This window comes from Elephas maximus, chromosome 2, assembly GCF_024166365.1.
Source record: "Elephas maximus indicus isolate mEleMax1 chromosome 2, mEleMax1 primary haplotype, whole genome shotgun sequence".
Lineage (NCBI taxonomy): Eukaryota > Metazoa > Chordata > Mammalia > Proboscidea > Elephantidae > Elephas > Elephas maximus.
The window spans coordinates 6,827,166-6,843,571 of record NC_064820.1 but is presented as its reverse complement, the minus strand read 5'-3'; the positions used below and the strand labels follow the sequence as shown (position 1 = coordinate 6,843,571).

The window sequence follows — 16,406 nt, the reverse complement described above, 5'->3', positions numbered from 1 at the left end:
CACATAAGTGAGATCATCTACTATTTGTCCTTTTGCGACTGACTTACTTTGCTCGGTGTACTGTTGTCAAGGTTCATCCATGCTGTGGCGGGTATCAGGGCTTCATTGTATGTGTGACCCACATTTGTGTTGTTCCCACCTTTTGTCTATTGTGAAAAATGCTGCAATGAACATTGGTAAACAGGTTTCTGTTTGTGTTCCTGCTTTCACTTCTTCAGGATATATACCCAGGATTGGGATTACTGGGTCTTTCAGTAGCTCTATGTTCAACTTTTTGAGGAACCCCCAAACTGTTTTTCACAGTGGCTACACCATTTTACGTTCCCACCAGCAAAGGACGAGGGTTCCAATTTTCCACAACCTCTCCGACACTTACTGTTTTCTGTGTTTTTGTGTTGTTTTAATCATTGCTATTCTAACCTGAATGAGGTGGTATCTCATTATGGTTTTGATTTGCATCTCCCTAATGGCTAATGGGAGCCCTGATGGCACAGTGGATAAGTGTTTGGCTGCTAACCAAAAGGCTGGTAGTTCGAATCCACCAAGTAGTGTGTCTGCTTATTTGCACTTAAACAATATTGCTAACACTTTGAACTGTTAGAATACGTTTTCCCTTCTTGATATTGTAAATATTTGATACTCATTTTTTTTTTTCCTACAGAGAAATCTGCCAAAGACAACGGATGTAGAGAGTCCATAGAAGATGACGCATTCTCTCCTATACCGAGCAGTCCCCCGAGAAGTTCAGACATGCAGGCGTGCTTAGCAGAGTTGTCCATGGAGATCGGTGGTGATTTTTCCGCAAGTAAAAATGTGGACAAAGAGATGCCCAGTGGACCCAGTTATGGGAACGAGGACAGAAATCCTGAGTCTGTAATGCCATGTCAGAATGATGATGAGAGCATTGACTTTTCTGATCACGACCCTTTTTTTGATGAAGATCTTCAAGCTGCAATGGACTTCTTCAGACTTCCTCCTCCTCTTTTGTCTCCGGTCCCGTCACCCCCTCTGATGTCGTCACCACACCTAGGGCCCGTACCTTCCTCGCTTGCACTTGTGAGTTCTGCTCTTTGAATTTGAATTGCCACATGGGTATGTTGTCTATCCTCATATGTTAAAAAGCTTCGAGGAATGTTGGTGGTACTCACGCAAAGACTATTCACGTGGACCAGCTTTACTAGGGGTAATGTGAGAGTATGCAAAGATGTACTGGTACCTTTGGGCCAAAATGTATATATTGTTTTTTTTTAATCTGTAACTGTGGCTGCGTTTTTTTGTTTTACCGCAACCAAATTATAAGTTTCCTGTGGGGTTGTTGTTGTCGTTAGTTGCCATTGAGAGTAACGTTGTTTTAATTGTTCGTATTTCTAGTGCCTAGCATATAATGAATGTGGAATCAGTGAATTAAAAGTTTGTATTTGTAGGCATAGAGTTTTACCGAGACAGGAAATCCAGGCATTCAGCATGTGCCCATTAACCTAAAGTAGCCGAGGTCCATGCTTTTACTTGAAGTATTCACCATGTTTTTGTGTTTGCAAAATGATTTATCGTAATTTCTTATTTGGTCCGTAGGAGTTAGTTTATATATGGTTTTGCTTAAGGAGCAGGTGAATGCCTTGCCCCTTCAATTCATCTGGACAGATCACGCGTGTCTGTGTATCACAGACACTGTGCTAGGTGGGAGGAGTACAGAGGTGTCATATGATATGGTGGTGGCAGCTTGGTGGCTGTGTTGAGTGGGGATGGACTAGTACCTGGACAGGTGGTGACACAGCTGTGATGCAGGACTGAGAAGCGCCTTGGCCTGGGAGCGCCTGGGAGCAAACAGCTGTGATGCAGGACTGAGAAGCGCCTTGGCCTGGGAGCGCCTGGGACTGAGAAGCGCCTTGGCCTGGGAGCGCCTGGGACTGAGAAGCACCTTGGCCTGGGAGCGCCTGGGACTGAGAAGCGCCTTGGCCTGGGAGCGCCTGGGAGCAAGGCTGGGCCCTGAGGAGAGGCCGGGGCGGAGTGGGAAGGGAGGTGCGGAGCTCCAGGAGACAGGATCTCTGCACCGAGATTGAGAGTGAGTGAGGGGTCCAAGGGGAGCAGCTGTTTGTGCAGAGCCTATGCAGTTTGGAATTTAGAGAGAAGGTGACGGGGGCACCTGCGCAGACCTGATCTCGAAGGGCCACGTGCCCCAGCAGTTTCCATTTTAAACAAGAAGCAATGGAAATTTTTATGAATCTAAAGAAATGGACTTAATGGTCAGATTTTCCCTGAGGGAGGGGTCGTCAGGAAAGAGGCTAGACCGTAGGGAAATCAGTTAATCCTCAGTTTCCTTAATTCTTTAGACTGAGCCCAGGCAGTTGTTGGGGTTAAAGAGGTGGGGCCTGGTTTGAACAGAGCATGAGGTCGGATGAGCAGCCCTTGGTGACACGTTCAGTGTGGTTATTAGGAGAGATAGCAGAGTCAGGGATGCTGACAAATAAAAATAAATATGAAAGGCCCTGGTTGGGTGGGAGGACAATGTGGAAAGTGTCAACTATTAGGTGTGTTTGGGATCTCTAGGTGGAAATAGGCAGTATGAGTTGTAGTTACAGGGGTGCGCTGGGAGGGACTTCAGTGGGCTGGAGACGTGTAGGACCCGCCGGCATTTGGGTGCTGTGGAAGCCGTGAGGCTGTTTGGTGCATTCAGTAAGAATGTGCGGAGTCGGGGGGGAGAGGGCGAGGCAGCGTTCTGGGGAATTACCACCAGGCAAGTGACAGGTGGGGGGAAGGAGACTGAAAACTTGTGGCACGAGAGTAGAGAAAATGGCACTCTAGAATTCAGGGGAGGAAAGGTTTTTTCCAGAGGAGAAAATTTTTGCCAGCAGTTCTTAGTCATCCTCTCTGTACCCATTTCTCTTAAAGAACTGAGAGGCAAGGTGGTCGATGACATTAGTTCCTGGGGTGGGTTGTATAATTTAGGCAACTAACAAAAGACAGGAGGGGACTGACTGGGGGGTAGTGGAGAGTGTCTGTGCAGAGGTGAATCCTAACCAGCTGGAGAACAGGGGCTGTGAGGGAGGGGGAGTGGCCAGTGCAGGAGCCTAAAAGCAGTGGGACAGGTCCAGTTGATGACAGCATCCGAGATCGGGCACTGAGAAGATGCTGAAGCGTAGGCATGAAAGTGAAAGTTGAGACAAAGGAGGAAATGCGTGGCAGGAGGTGTCTACGTGATGCCACCCAGGGTGCTGGCAAAGCCTGGTGCATTGCGGGAGGCTGCAGCAGGTACTGGTTTCTGGTACGTGTGAGGGAAGGACTTGGGGGTAGAGGACAGTAGAGAGTTGTGTAGCCACAGGACTTACCAGAAAGGTGAGAAGTACGACTTTACGAGTAGGAATGTTTTAGTGTCAGGAGAAGGATGATAGCACTGGACCCTGTGTCTGCTAGAGCTTGGAAGAATGTGTTGTGGGAGAAGCAGTGTGCGTGCACTCTAAGGAAAGCCAGGCTTCTTGGAGGAAAGGGGCGGGGGGGAGCGTTGTATCAGAGGTGGAGACTTAATAGACAGTCCAGAGAGTAAACGTCATTTTTCTGATGTGTGGGTATGAGGATTTTTCAGGAAGCATGCATTTTATAAACACGCTTACTTGACAGTTGCTTACATTTAGTCTATTGAATTAATTGATTAACGGGTATAACTCATATTCTTTGAAGGAAACCTGCTTTGGTGAGTGTACAGAGTCCAGCGAAGATGACTCGGCTCAGCATCGTAATTCCGCTGAACCTGTTTTAGAAGATGATACAGCTGAATCACAGAACTATTTTGGCTCATTCATGGGAAATGAAGGAAGCACCACCCTGTTCAAACAGCCCACACCACACGATGCTTTCCAAGCTCCAAACACGTCAGGAGTAAATGAAGCCACAACTGTTCCACTCAGGACCTTGACACCAGGGCTGCAAGAACATCCAACCACACACTCTTTGGCTAGTGAAGAACACCCGACCACGTCATTGCAACTCATGAATGTTAAAAATGGAGGTATTTCAGATGACACAAAAAGACAAACTGAGGTTAGAGAGGTGGATAAGTCTGTTCAGACTGAGGAAGCGGTCGATGAGCCGCCTGGAGCTCTGGGCGTCGGGAAGTTATCTGGCAGCTCAGTGGCCACTGGGCGGTCAGCATTGTGTTTCTCCCCCCTTAGCAAGAGGCCGTTAAGTGAACTCCTGGAATCTGGAACGCTCTTATCCAAAATAATAGGATCACCCAAGTCAGAGCTTACTAGGCGAACACTTGCTGATGAAATCGCTTCTAAATCAAAGCGTGCACGGACAATTTCTGAGCTCTTCCGCCGAGTGTGCAGAGAAATGGAAAAGGAAAAAGGAGGCCTGCGAGGGCTCCTTTTAGGAGAATTATCCGAATCAGAAGAAGAAACCCCAGGTGACTCTGTGCTCGCAGCAGGGCTCGATGTTGACGCTGGTTTTTCATCCTCTTCTACCTCTGGAGCATTGTCGGTTTGCAGTGGTCCCCCGTCTTCCTCTGGGTTACAGTATGATAACGATACACGTAGTCCACCCAGAAGAGTCTGTACTGAAGTGCCTCGTTCAGAACAAAGACCAGCCTTTGCAGCATCCAGCCTCTTTAGTCTGCAATCTGAGGTTGCACCCGAGCGCTCTGTAGGCGGAAACGAGCTGGAGAAGAGCTTGCGTGCTTTGCACCCTGAGTTGGGAGCATTTAATTTCAATAATCGGAGTAGCAGTGAGGTAGAATGTACAAAAATTGTAAAAGGCGTGACCAAAATCTACTCACTGCCTCAGTCAGTATTTATGAAGTCTACAAAAGACGGACAGGGTGAAAGCAAAGGTCCTAGAACCGACCCCGCGCTAGACAAGTCAGGCGTCACACCTTCAGTGAGTTCTCAGGGTGACTTGGTCACGAGTGGCTTTGGTTTTGTTAAAAGCTCTTCATGGCACCATAGTGATTTATTGAGGAGAAATGAGCAAGGAAGCCTAAGAGCTAAATGGAAACACGAACAGGAGACTAGCCATCAGGTAGGAAAGGCAATGCCGTTGTTAGAAAACAGAGGATCGGCACCCGGACTTGAACCGCCTACAGAAAATAACAGTCCTGTACAGTTCAAGGCTGCTTCGTTGCTGCCCAATCAAGTGTCGGTTATCACAAAGCAGGTGAAACCTGAAAAGATCCAAAGTGCTGCATTGGAACGCTTCAGACTGCAGGAGAGCGAGCCTGCATTAGCAACAGAAAATCTTCGTCCTGGAACCGATCCCATGGCATCTACATTGAAACATGGTGGGGACAGACAGGATGAAACACAAATGGTCAGCGAGGTGGCTGCTATGAAAAGGACTTCACCAGAAGTTTCCCCTTCTCAGAGACAGTTAGCTTCAGATTCTCCAAGTACTGTTTTACCGGTAGAAAATTTTCCTTGTTCCACAAATAGTCGATTAACTTTCTCTTTTAAAAACATCCCAGTTCAACACCAAGATGTTGTGACGGAAGCTTCTGCCCAGGAGGAGCGGCAAAAGCAAAGTCAGCCCCTCCCTACCACAAATCTGGAAGCCGATAAACTTCCAGCCACAAAAGTCATCGCATCAGGAGTCTGTCCCTCTGAGGAAGCACCCCGTGGAGACCCAGGAGGGTCTGCCTGTGAGGCCCAAGCTGCTGCAGGTGGCTCTCCGGGCACACCGCAGAAGTCTAAGGGGACTTTGGAGCTGACATCCAGAGCTCCCAGTGGTCCTGTTTTGGAAGGTTCTGCCACCACGGTTACCACTTCTTCCTCAGCGTTTTGCAGAAAAGATGAAGAGGTGTGTGCTCTTACCCAGAATAGACTTCCTGATACTGTGTATTGCTACACAGGCCTTCGAGAGGGGGTTGCGGACGACACTGAGGTAGAGGAGAGTGAGTCCTTCAGCTGCAGTGAGGGTGAAAATGAGAGTGGACCTGTGGTGGGGGGTGGCCAGCAGGACATCGCGGACAGACCCCTAACCGATTCAGACACAAATGCTGGCGCACCAGAGACAAGGCCTTCCATAGAGGTGGGTCATCTGACCTCCGCTCTGCAGGGTGTGGACATAAACGCTCTTTCTGAGATAGACAGACTTTCTACATCGGAGGTCGTCATGTTCCTTGAAAGTTGTCAGTTAAGGGACAGTAGTTCAGGGGACTCCCTTTCTGAATGTTCTAGCAGAGAGGCCTTGAGTAAGGAAACGAGCAAAGAGCTGAAGGAAAGTGCAGTGTCAGGAGAAGAGTGCAGGAAGCAGCCTTGTGAAGAAGAAACACTGGAAACCTCTGAAGAGTCAGTCTTGTTGGAGGAAGACGATTACCCTTTGGGAAAGACGAGTCCACTTCCTGAGTGTTCTTTGGAAACACTGTCTGAGGTTCTTACCAAGATTGGGCCAGAACCTCAAGCACATTGTGAGGATTCTGATGCTAAAAGTACTAAGGATTTATTGCTCGTAAATATGCCTAACAGCATGACAACTGAAAATTTAGAAGAAAAAGTTCTATCTCACGAAACAGCTAACTCCTTACCATACACTTTAGAACTACCACCTCTAACAGACGTGGACACTAAAAGCAGTCCTCCCATCGGTGATGGACCTATTGATGAAACCCTTCAAAGCACACCTGAGGATGGTTCAAATGTAGCTGGGCAGGTGGAGGGTAGGGAAGATGTCCTGTTGAAATCCGGGGAACCAGTATCTCTGGGCTCCAGCTCGATAGTGGAGCAGGCATCTGAGCAAAGCTCTAACGGAGAGGCTGAGTTGGCATTTCAGTGTCAGATATCGACAGTCACCTCAGAAGTTATCAACGTGCTCATAAATAAGGACCAAAATCTAGTGATTGAAAAGGGGGACAACTGGACAATCATAAATGGTGTGGCGGTCATGCCAAGCGTGGACCAGGTCATACTGTGTGACTCCCCAGAGGACACCCAGATTACTCTGGATCAAGAAGAACTGGAAGCTGGTTTTATTGCGGTTACTTCCGCAGAGAAGTCCCCAGAAGCCCCTCGGACGGGCTGTCCGTTCCAGGAGCCTCAGTGTGGCAGTCATCCTTCACACACCCCAGAGGATGCTCCAAGCAGTGGCCTGAGCACCAACTTTGATAAAAGCCGTCTGCGGAATAGACCCGTGAAACCTAGTGTGCGGATTAGTTCTCAGATATACAGCCAAGATTTTGAGTGTCAGATTGTTGCATCTGATCACACATATTATAACTCAAAACTTGAGCCGTGTGGCAAAAATAAAAATCGATCAAAAACTTCAAACAAAGATCAATCAACCAAACCAGGAAAGACTTCAGCATCAAGCAGAGTTGAAAGTAATCAAAGTGAAATTTCTCAGTCATTTTCAGGGGAAAGAGGTAATGCGAAAACTCAGAGAAGTCAAACCCAAACCATCCTAGCCAATGCTGATACATCTACCCCTCCAGAATGTTCCACTGACACGCTGAGTAAGATTCGGCAGGAGGTGGGTCCTCCTCTGCCCCCTCTCCTTGCCCCTCTGATAGCTACACCTCCCAGGACCCTGCGGCCGGTTTCTCCTCTGATGTCCAGCTGCAGCCCTTCCTCTCCAGCTTCTCCTCTCCGCCAGGTTTCTCCGTTTTGTGACATACTAGCGTCTCCTTTGCCGTCGCCTCCGCCAGAAGATGCAGGGCTCACCCCTCCTGCCTGTGCTTCTCCATCTCCATCCACTGCGCCAGCGAGTGAGAGGGTACTGTCCTCCCCTCTGCAGTTTTGTGCTGCCACACCAAAGCACGCGCTTCCTGTGCCTGGCCGACTCCCCCTACTGGCACCTGGCCATACTGCTGTGGCAGGTGCACAGGAGAATTCTGTTAAAATCCTCGACACCATGTACCCAGAGTTATCTGCCAGGGCCCGGACCCTCAGCATCCTCAAAGGGAACATTCAGCTCAACAGAGGTCCGCCTGCTGACCGTAAGAGTTTACCAGGGCCTGTCAGTGCCATCACGGGGTTCAAAGCCATCACCTCAATGTCAACTGCTTTTGTGAAGACTCGGGGCAATGCTGGTAGTGACTGTACCCAAGATAAGTCAAGAGATTTAGGTGCTCAGCAGGACTGTAGTGGGAAGAGGACGTTGTCAGCGTCTACCTTACGGAGTGCTAAACGATTACGCCTGGACACTGGGTCCTCAGAATCAGAAACCAGGGAAGGCGGGACAGAAGGAATTGGCAGAAGCCTGCGAAGGAACTTCCCTCAAGCTGAAGTTGTACCAGCAAATGGGCAAAGAAGTTGTTTTGTCCCAGCTGCCAATACAGTTTCTCAATTACCTTCAAACCCGAAAGAAACCGTGGAATCCCACGATAAAACCATAGCTAACGCGCTGAAGAAAATTGCAGAGTCGTCCTTTGATTTGTTACCTGTCATTCGTAGCCATGTATATGTGGGGAATATCTCCAAAAAGCCTGTCATGAGAGATCAAGAGAAAGAAGTGGTTTATGAATTTAGCACAACAAAAAAGGTATGTGCCCTGCCTTTCTTCCTGTGTGCTAGGAATTGCATGTCCTCAGAGACCAAGGCCGGGAGCTTTCAGCAAAATGTATGGTTGACTCTGAACAAATGTTTTATCAGGGATCCAGAGTTAATCATATAAACATGACAAGTACTTTATTTCTAGCTAGCATTTTTTAAAGGTGATATGTAAGACATTGGAGGTTTGATAATTTGTGGTACCCAAGTAACTAAAAATTTTAAGGAAAACAAAATGTCAGAATTAAAATTACCTATTTCCCATTGATTCTGGCATGTTTCAAGGCTCAGAGTGCTTTGCTTCCAAGCATCAATTTATTCTCACGTGATAGATTCTTTTTATTCTTTTAGTAGTAGTATATGCACGTGGGAGTATTTTGAGTTTTTCAAAAAGGTAGGGTAAAGGCCCTTCCCCCCAGTGATGATTACCTACAGTGAGTCAGACAGGTGTAAATGCTTATTTCCATGATGGAGTGGGGACTGCGCAGATCTGCGTACATAGTTTATTAGGACTTTTGCAGGTTTGCTGTTGTTGTTAGGTGCCGTCTAGTTGATTCCGACTCAGTGACCCTGTGCACAACAGAGGGGAACACTGCCCGGTCCTGCACCATCCTCATGATTGTTGCCCTGTCTGAGCCCAGTGTTGCAGCCACTGTGTCAGTCTGTCCCCTTGCCTTGCATGGATGATGCCGGTGTTTGACGGATCATAGTTCCCTTTGTTCTCTGAGCGTCCTCTCAATCACAATGGCATAAATAATTTACTTTCTTATTGCTTACCTTCAGAGGGCATAAAGAGCAGTGTAAGTGACTTTGAAAGGATGCTTAAAGGATTTGTTAAATTATCCTTTAATGCTCTTCTTGTTCAAGAGAGATGCTACCCCGTGTTTAAAAAACCTAAACAGTATTATGTGTAGAATAACTTGGAGTTTACAGAATACAAGTGGGAGTAGAATTAGAGTGAGCATAATCCAAAAACAAAGATTATTTTAGCCAAAACCAAGAAATTATCATTTGTTCAGTGGCGGCAGTAACAGTAGGCCGACAGGCACGTTCAGATGTACCGTGTGGTGTTTGCAGCATCAGTGACGACAGGAGACATGCAGGTACGGGACTGCTTATACCCAGGAGTCTTGTCACACACCAGATTCACAGTTGTTACCACGCTTGTCACTGGGGTCTGTGTCCTGATGCAGTGTAAGTTTTATTTTTCCAGTGGATACTCACTTAAATGTTAGCTGTTCTTAGGGAGACTAAAGTAAAATGCCAGTACACATTACCTGTTCTCTTTTTTTTTTTTTTTTCAATCCAGCATCTGGCAGAGTGCCTGCTTCACTCCATCCTCTCAGAACTGAACGTTCAGAAGACATCCACAGAAGATCACAATTACATCCATGCCCTCTGCAGAGTGTATGTGGGGATTTGTCGCCAACTCGGAGACCTGGAAAGAGCTCGCCTGTTTTGCTACAGCATACTTAAGGAAGGTATGTTTAGATTGTGGTGTTTTTGTGTTGAAGATAGTTTTTTTTTTTTTTAACTTAAACCTCATACTTGGGTCTGTATTTTCAACAAAGATCACTCTGTATCTTTTTAAAATAATTTTATGTTTTACCCATTTAGTAGAGGGCATGAATAGCTTAGCTATACCTGACTTTTAGTAGGAGAATTTACCCAGCTTCATCTGACTGGAGTCAGCACGTGCACTCTCTGCTTGGATATAGGCGCGTACATCTCTTTACTGTATATTTGCTGTATTCCTGTGGAGCTGCTTTAGAAGCTGTTGTTGTTAGTTGCCATTGAGTTGATTCAAACTCCTGGCAACCCCGTGTGTGACAGAGTAGGATTGCTCCTTAGGTGTCTTTGGCTGTGATCTTTATGGAAGCAGTTCACCAGGCCTTTCTTCCGCAGAGCTGCTGGGCGAGTTCAGACAGCCAACCCTTAGGTTAGTGCAAACTGCTCGAGCCACCCAGGCTCCTCAGAATCTGATATGCTCGACACAACACGAGGGGATGCTGTTAAAGCAGATGACAAGCCAAGCCACTGTATCACGAGCTGGAAAGGGTGGAGCCTAAGAGATGAATTGAGAAGCTCAGGAAAGGTAGAAGATCAGAAAGAGATGAAAAGGCGATAAGTGGCGTTACAGATTGAATTGTGTCCCCCAAAATTGTGTGTCAACTTGGCTAGGCCATGATTCCCAGTATCATGTGATTGCCACCATTTTGTCATCTGATATGATTTTCCTATGTGTTGTAAATCCTGCTTCCATGATGTTAACAAGGCAGGATTTAAAAAAAAGCAAAAACCAAACCCTTTGCTGTCGAGCCAATTCCGACTTACAGCGACCCTATAGGACAGTAGAGCTGCCCCGTAGAGTTTCCAAGGAGCTGCTGGTGGATTCAAACTGCCGACCTTTTGGTTAGCAGCCATAGCACTTAACCACTGCACCACCAGGGTTTCCAGAGACAGAATTAGAGGCAATTATTTAATGACGTGGCTCATAGCGACCCTATAGGACAGAGTAGAACTGCCCCATAGAGTTTCCAAGGAGCCCCTGGTGGATTTGAACTGCCGACCCTTTGGTTAGTAGCCGTAGCACTTAACCACTACCCCACCAGGGTTGCTATGAGTCGGAATCGACTTGACAGCTCTGGGTTTGGTTTTTTTTTTTGGTTTATAGTAATGACGCAGGATTCAAATCTTCAAGATTAGGTTGTACCTTGAGTCAATCTTTGTATCTTGAGTCAATTTCTTTTGTGATATAAAAAAGAGAAGTGAGCAGAAAGACAGGGAAACCTCATGGTACAAAGATTGAAGAACCAGGAGCGGAGCATGTCCTTTGGGCCTGGGGTCCCTGTGCTGAGAAGCTCCTAGACCAGGGGAAGATTGATGACAAGGACTTTTCCACAGAGCTGACAGAGAAAACCTTCCCCTGAAGCTGGCACCCTGAATTCGGATGTCTAGCCTCGTAGACTGAGAGAATAAACTTCTGTTCGTTAAAGCCATCCACTTGTGGTATTCTGTTGTAGCAGCACTAGATGACTAAGACAGGTGGCATGAGAGTTGTTTTTTCTTTATCTTTTCCCTTTACCACTCATGTCCAGCCTCTACCAGTAGATCAGATTAGGAGTCAGCCATCATTGTTTCAAATAGTCAGTGAAAGCCTTTTAAACAGTCAGGCAGCATACAAATGCAGTGTCCTGTTGTATCTGAAAGTCTCATCCATCTAGATTACAGGGATTTATGTTTTATTACTATAACATCTGTGGGGCTAATAGATCAGGATCATTGACTATGTCCATCACTTTCAGTGTCGTGAATGAAGCTGCTGAGGTTGTAGCTGCCCACTTCATTTCTTTGTTTACCGTTTAACTCACTCATTTATTCAGTAAGTAGTTGTGGAGAACATGCTCAATGCTCGGGGCTCAATGCTCGGGGCTCAGTGGTGACCAAAACCAGATGCAAGTGCTACCATCTAGCGGGGCTGACATGCGTTAATAAACCCCACGGGTCAGTGTAGCTTTCCCAGTGGTAGCGGAACGTGGAGGTACATTTACTCTGCTGAGATCACACTGGCTTTCTTGGTCTTCCTCAAACACAACAAGCTCATTCCCATCTCAGGCCTTTGCGTGCAGGTTTTTCTCCCTCAATGCTTTTTTTCCTCAGCTTTTATGATGGTTCAGTCTGTCACTTCATATACTATTTAGTCATTCTGCATCCCTTACTCAGCTTTCTTTTCATTTTTTTCCCTTATTCAAAAATTTATACACAAATTGTTTTGTGACATTGGTTGCAATCGCCACGATGTGTCAGCTCTGTCCCCCATCCTTCACACCCAGGTTCTCCATGTCCGTTTGCCCAGTTTTCCTGTCCCTTCCTACCGTCTCATTTTTGCTTTTGGGCAGGTGTTGCCCATTTGGTCTCAAGTACTTGATTAAACTAACACACCTGTTCCTCACGTGTGTTATTGTTTGTTTTTATAGGCCTGTCTAATCTTTGGCTGAAAGGTAGACTTTGGGAGTGGATTCACTTTTGAGTTAGCAGGGTATACAGGGGCCATAATCTTGAGGTTCCTTGAGCCTCTGTCAGGCCAGTAAGTCTGGTCTTTTTTTGTGAATTTGAATTTTATACATTTTCATCCCGCTCCCTTTGGGACCCTCTGTTGGTGATCCCTTCAGAGAGTTGGTGGTGGTAGCCAGCACCATCGAGCTCTTCCGGGCTCAGGCTGGTGGAAGCTGTGGTTCATGTGGCCCGTTAGTCCTTTGGACGAATACTTTCCCTGTTTCTTTGCTTTCTTCATTTTTCTTTGCTCCAAAGGTGATGGGATCAATAGATGAATTTTAGATGGCTGCTCACAAGCTGTTAATACCCCAGACACTACTCAACAAATTAGGATGTAGAACATTTTCTGTATGAACTACATTATGCCAGTTGACCCAGATACACCCCAAGACCTTGGTCCCCAGCCCGAAGCCCCAGTAATTCCATCCCTCAATATGTTGGTTTTGGTATGAAGCTTCTATGACTTTACTTTGTTCAAATGGTGCTGACTTCCCCAACATATTGTTTTATCGTTCCCTTCACCAGAGTTAACAACTTGTCTACTATCTAATTAGTGACTTCCACTCCTCAGCCCTCCACTCCCTCGTAACCATCAAAGATTGTTTTGTTTTTTTGTTGTTGCCGTTCTGTGTAGAAACCTTTTCATGGGGTCGCTATGAGTAGGAGCCAACTCAACAGCACCCAACAACAACAACAACAGCAAACCTTTTCTTGGGTTTTTGAAAGAGTGATCTCATACAATATTTGTCCTTTTGTGATTGACTTATTTCACTCAGCATAATGCCCTCCAGATTCATCCCTGTTGTGCAGTGTTTCTCAGAGTCATCATTGTTCTTTATTGTTGTGAAGTATTCCATTGTGTGTATGTACCACAATTTGTTTATCCATTTCTCTGTTGGTGTACACTTAGGTTGTTTCCATGTTTTGCTATTGTGTATAATGCTGAAGTAAATATGGGTGTGCATATGACTATTTATGTGATGGCTCTTATTTCTCTAGGATAAATTCCTAGGAGTAGAATTGTTGGTTCATACGGAATTTCTATTTCTAGCTTTTTAAGGAGGTGCCATTTCGCTTTACGTAGTGATTGTACCACTATACATTCCCACCAGCAGTGCTTCATAGGTTCCGTTGCCCTGCAGCCTCTCCAACATTTGTTATTTTCTGTTTTTTTTTTTTTTTTTTAGTGCCAGTAATGTCAGGGTGAGATGCTATCTCATTGTAACTTTGGTTTGCATTTCTCTAATGTCTAATGATCGCAAGGATTTCCCCAAGTGCCTGTTAGATGCTGAATGGTGAAGTGTCTGTTCATCTGCCTTGCCCATTTTTTAATTGGATTGTCTTTTTGTTATTGAAGTGTTGAAGTAGTGTATGTTGCTGTTAAGTGCCGTTGAGTCAGTTCCAACTCATAGCAACCCTGTGCACAACAGAACAAAACGCTGCCTGGCCTGTACCGCACTCAGAATTGTTGCTGTGCCTGAACCGATTGTTGCAGCCAATGTGTCAGTCCATCTTGTTAAGGGTCTTCTTTTTCGTGGACTGTCTATTTTACCAAGCATGATGTCCTTCTCCAGGGATTGATCCCTCCTGATAATATGTCCAAAGTATCTGAGACATAGTGTCATAGTGTCATCACCCTTGGTTCTAAGGTGCATTCCGGCTGCACTTCTTCCAAGACAGACTTGTTCATTCTTTCTGCAGTCCATGGTGTATTCAGTATCTTCCCCAACACCGCAGTTCAAAGGCGTCAATTCTTCTTTGGTCAGGTATACCTTAGTCCTTAAGTTGACATCTTTGCATTTCAACACTTTAAAGAGATCTTTTGCAGCCAGTTTGCCCAAAGCAATCTGTGTTTTGATTTCTTGACTGCTGCTTCAGGGTGTTTATTGTGGATCCAAGTTAAATGAAATCCTTGACAACCTCAGTCATTTCCCAGTTTATCAAGATGTTGCTTGTTGGTCCAATTGTGAGTATTTTTGTTTTCTTTATGTTGAGGTGTAATCCGTACTGAAGGCTGTGGTCTTTGATCTTCATCAGTAAGTCCTTCAAGTCCTCTTCACTTTCAGTAAGCAAGGTTCTATCATCTGCATAATGCAGGTTGTTCATGAGCTTACTCCAATCCTGATGCCCCGTTCTTTTTCATAGTCCAGCTTCTCGGATTATTTGCTCAGCATACAGATTGAATAGGTATGGTGAAAGGATACAATCCTGACACACACCATTCCTGACCTTAAACCATGTGGTATTCCCTTGTTCTGTTCAAACGGTTGCGTATTGATCCACGTACAGATTCCTCATGAGCACAATTAAGTGTTCCAGAATTCCCATCCTCCTCGATGGTATCTATAATTTTTTGTGATCCGCACAGTCAAATGCCTTAGTATAATCAATAAAACACAGGTAAACATCTTTCTGGTACTCTGCTTTCAGCCAGCATCCATCTGATATCAGAAATGATATCCCTGGATCCGTGTACTCTTCTAAATCCGGCTTGAATTTCTGACAGTTCCCCTGTCGATATACTGCTGCATCTGCTTTTGGAAGATCTTCAACAAAATTTTGCTTGCATGTGATATTAATGATATTGTTCAATAATTTCTGCATTTGGTTGGATCACCTTTCTTGGGAATAGGCATAAATATGGATCTCTTCCAGTCAGTTGGCCAGGAAGCTGTCTTCCAAATTCCTTGGCATAGAGGAGTGAGTACTTCCAGTGCTGCATCAGTTTGTTGAATCATCTCAATTGGTATTCTGTCAATTCCTGGAGTCTTTTTTTTGCCAGTGCCTTCAGTGCAGCTTGGGCCTCTTCCCCCAGTACCATTGGTTCCTGATTATATGTTACCTCCTGAAATGGTTGAGCGTTGAACAGTTCTTTTTGATATAGTGTCTCTGTGTATTCCTTCCAGCTTCTTTTGATGCTTCCTGTGTCATTTAATATTTTCCCTGCAGAATCCTTCAGTATTGCAACTTGAGGCTTGAGTTTTTTCTTCAGTTCTTTCAGCTCGAGAAATGCAGAGCGTGTTCTTCTCTTTTTGTTTTCTAGCTCCAGGTCATTGCACATGTCATCATAATACTTTACTTTGTCTTCTCGAGTTGCCCTTTGAAATCTTCTGTTCAGCTCTTTTACCTCATTATTTTTTCCTTTTACTTTAGCGACTCGATATTCAAGAACAAGTTTGAGTCTCTTCTGACATCCATTTAGGTCTTTTCTTTCTCTTCTGTCTTTTTAATGACCTCTTGCTTGCTTTATGTATGATGTCCATGATGCCATTCCACAGCTCCTTTGGTCTTCTATCATTAGTGTTCAGTGCATCAAATCTATCCTTGAGAAGGTCTCTAAATTTAGGTTGGCGTATACCCAAGGTTGTACTTTGGCTTTTGTGCACTAGTTCTAATTTTCTTAAGTTCCAACTTACGTATGAGTAATTGATGGTCTGATACCCATTCGGCCCCTGGCCTTGTTCTGGCTGATGATATTGAGCTTTTCCATTGTCTTTTTCCACAGATGTAGTCGATTTGATACCTGTGTACTCCATCTGGCGAGGTCTGTGTGTATAGTTGCAGCTGCAGGTGTGAGCTCAGGGGATGCCTAGACATGGCGGCATGTTGGTGGCTGGTGGGAAGGGTGAGTGGTGTACACTAGGTGGGGGGGAATGAGAAAAAAAGTAGCTTGTTAGTGGGGGCATGGCAGACCTAGGAGCTGGAGAAAAGGGGGAACTGTGGCATATGGGGCCAGGTGGGAGGTAGAAAGAAAAGATAAAAAAGTAGAAAAAGTAAATGGTGGTGTGCGGTTGGATGGGGTTGACCTGAGACAGCAGTAGGTGGTGTTCTCTATCCGTGGCACCATGACTGGGGCCTTTAGGGAGGGGGCGAGGT

At 45.7% G+C, this 16,406-nt stretch overlaps 1 protein-coding gene across 2 annotated transcripts in view; it reads left to right on the top strand.

The window, feature by feature from the left end:
* Positions 1–16,406, top strand: part of ICE1 (interactor of little elongation complex ELL subunit 1) — an 85,266-nt gene that overhangs the window by 34,791 nt on the left and 34,069 nt on the right. For both annotated transcript variants that reach the window (XM_049860912.1, XM_049860921.1), the window contains 3 exons: positions 662–1,056; positions 3,676–8,466; positions 9,784–9,955. In XM_049860912.1, coding sequence (XP_049716869.1) covers positions 662–1,056; positions 3,676–8,466; positions 9,784–9,955 — 5,358 coding nt within the window. The remainder of the gene's footprint in view (positions 1–661; positions 1,057–3,675; positions 8,467–9,783; positions 9,956–16,406) is intronic.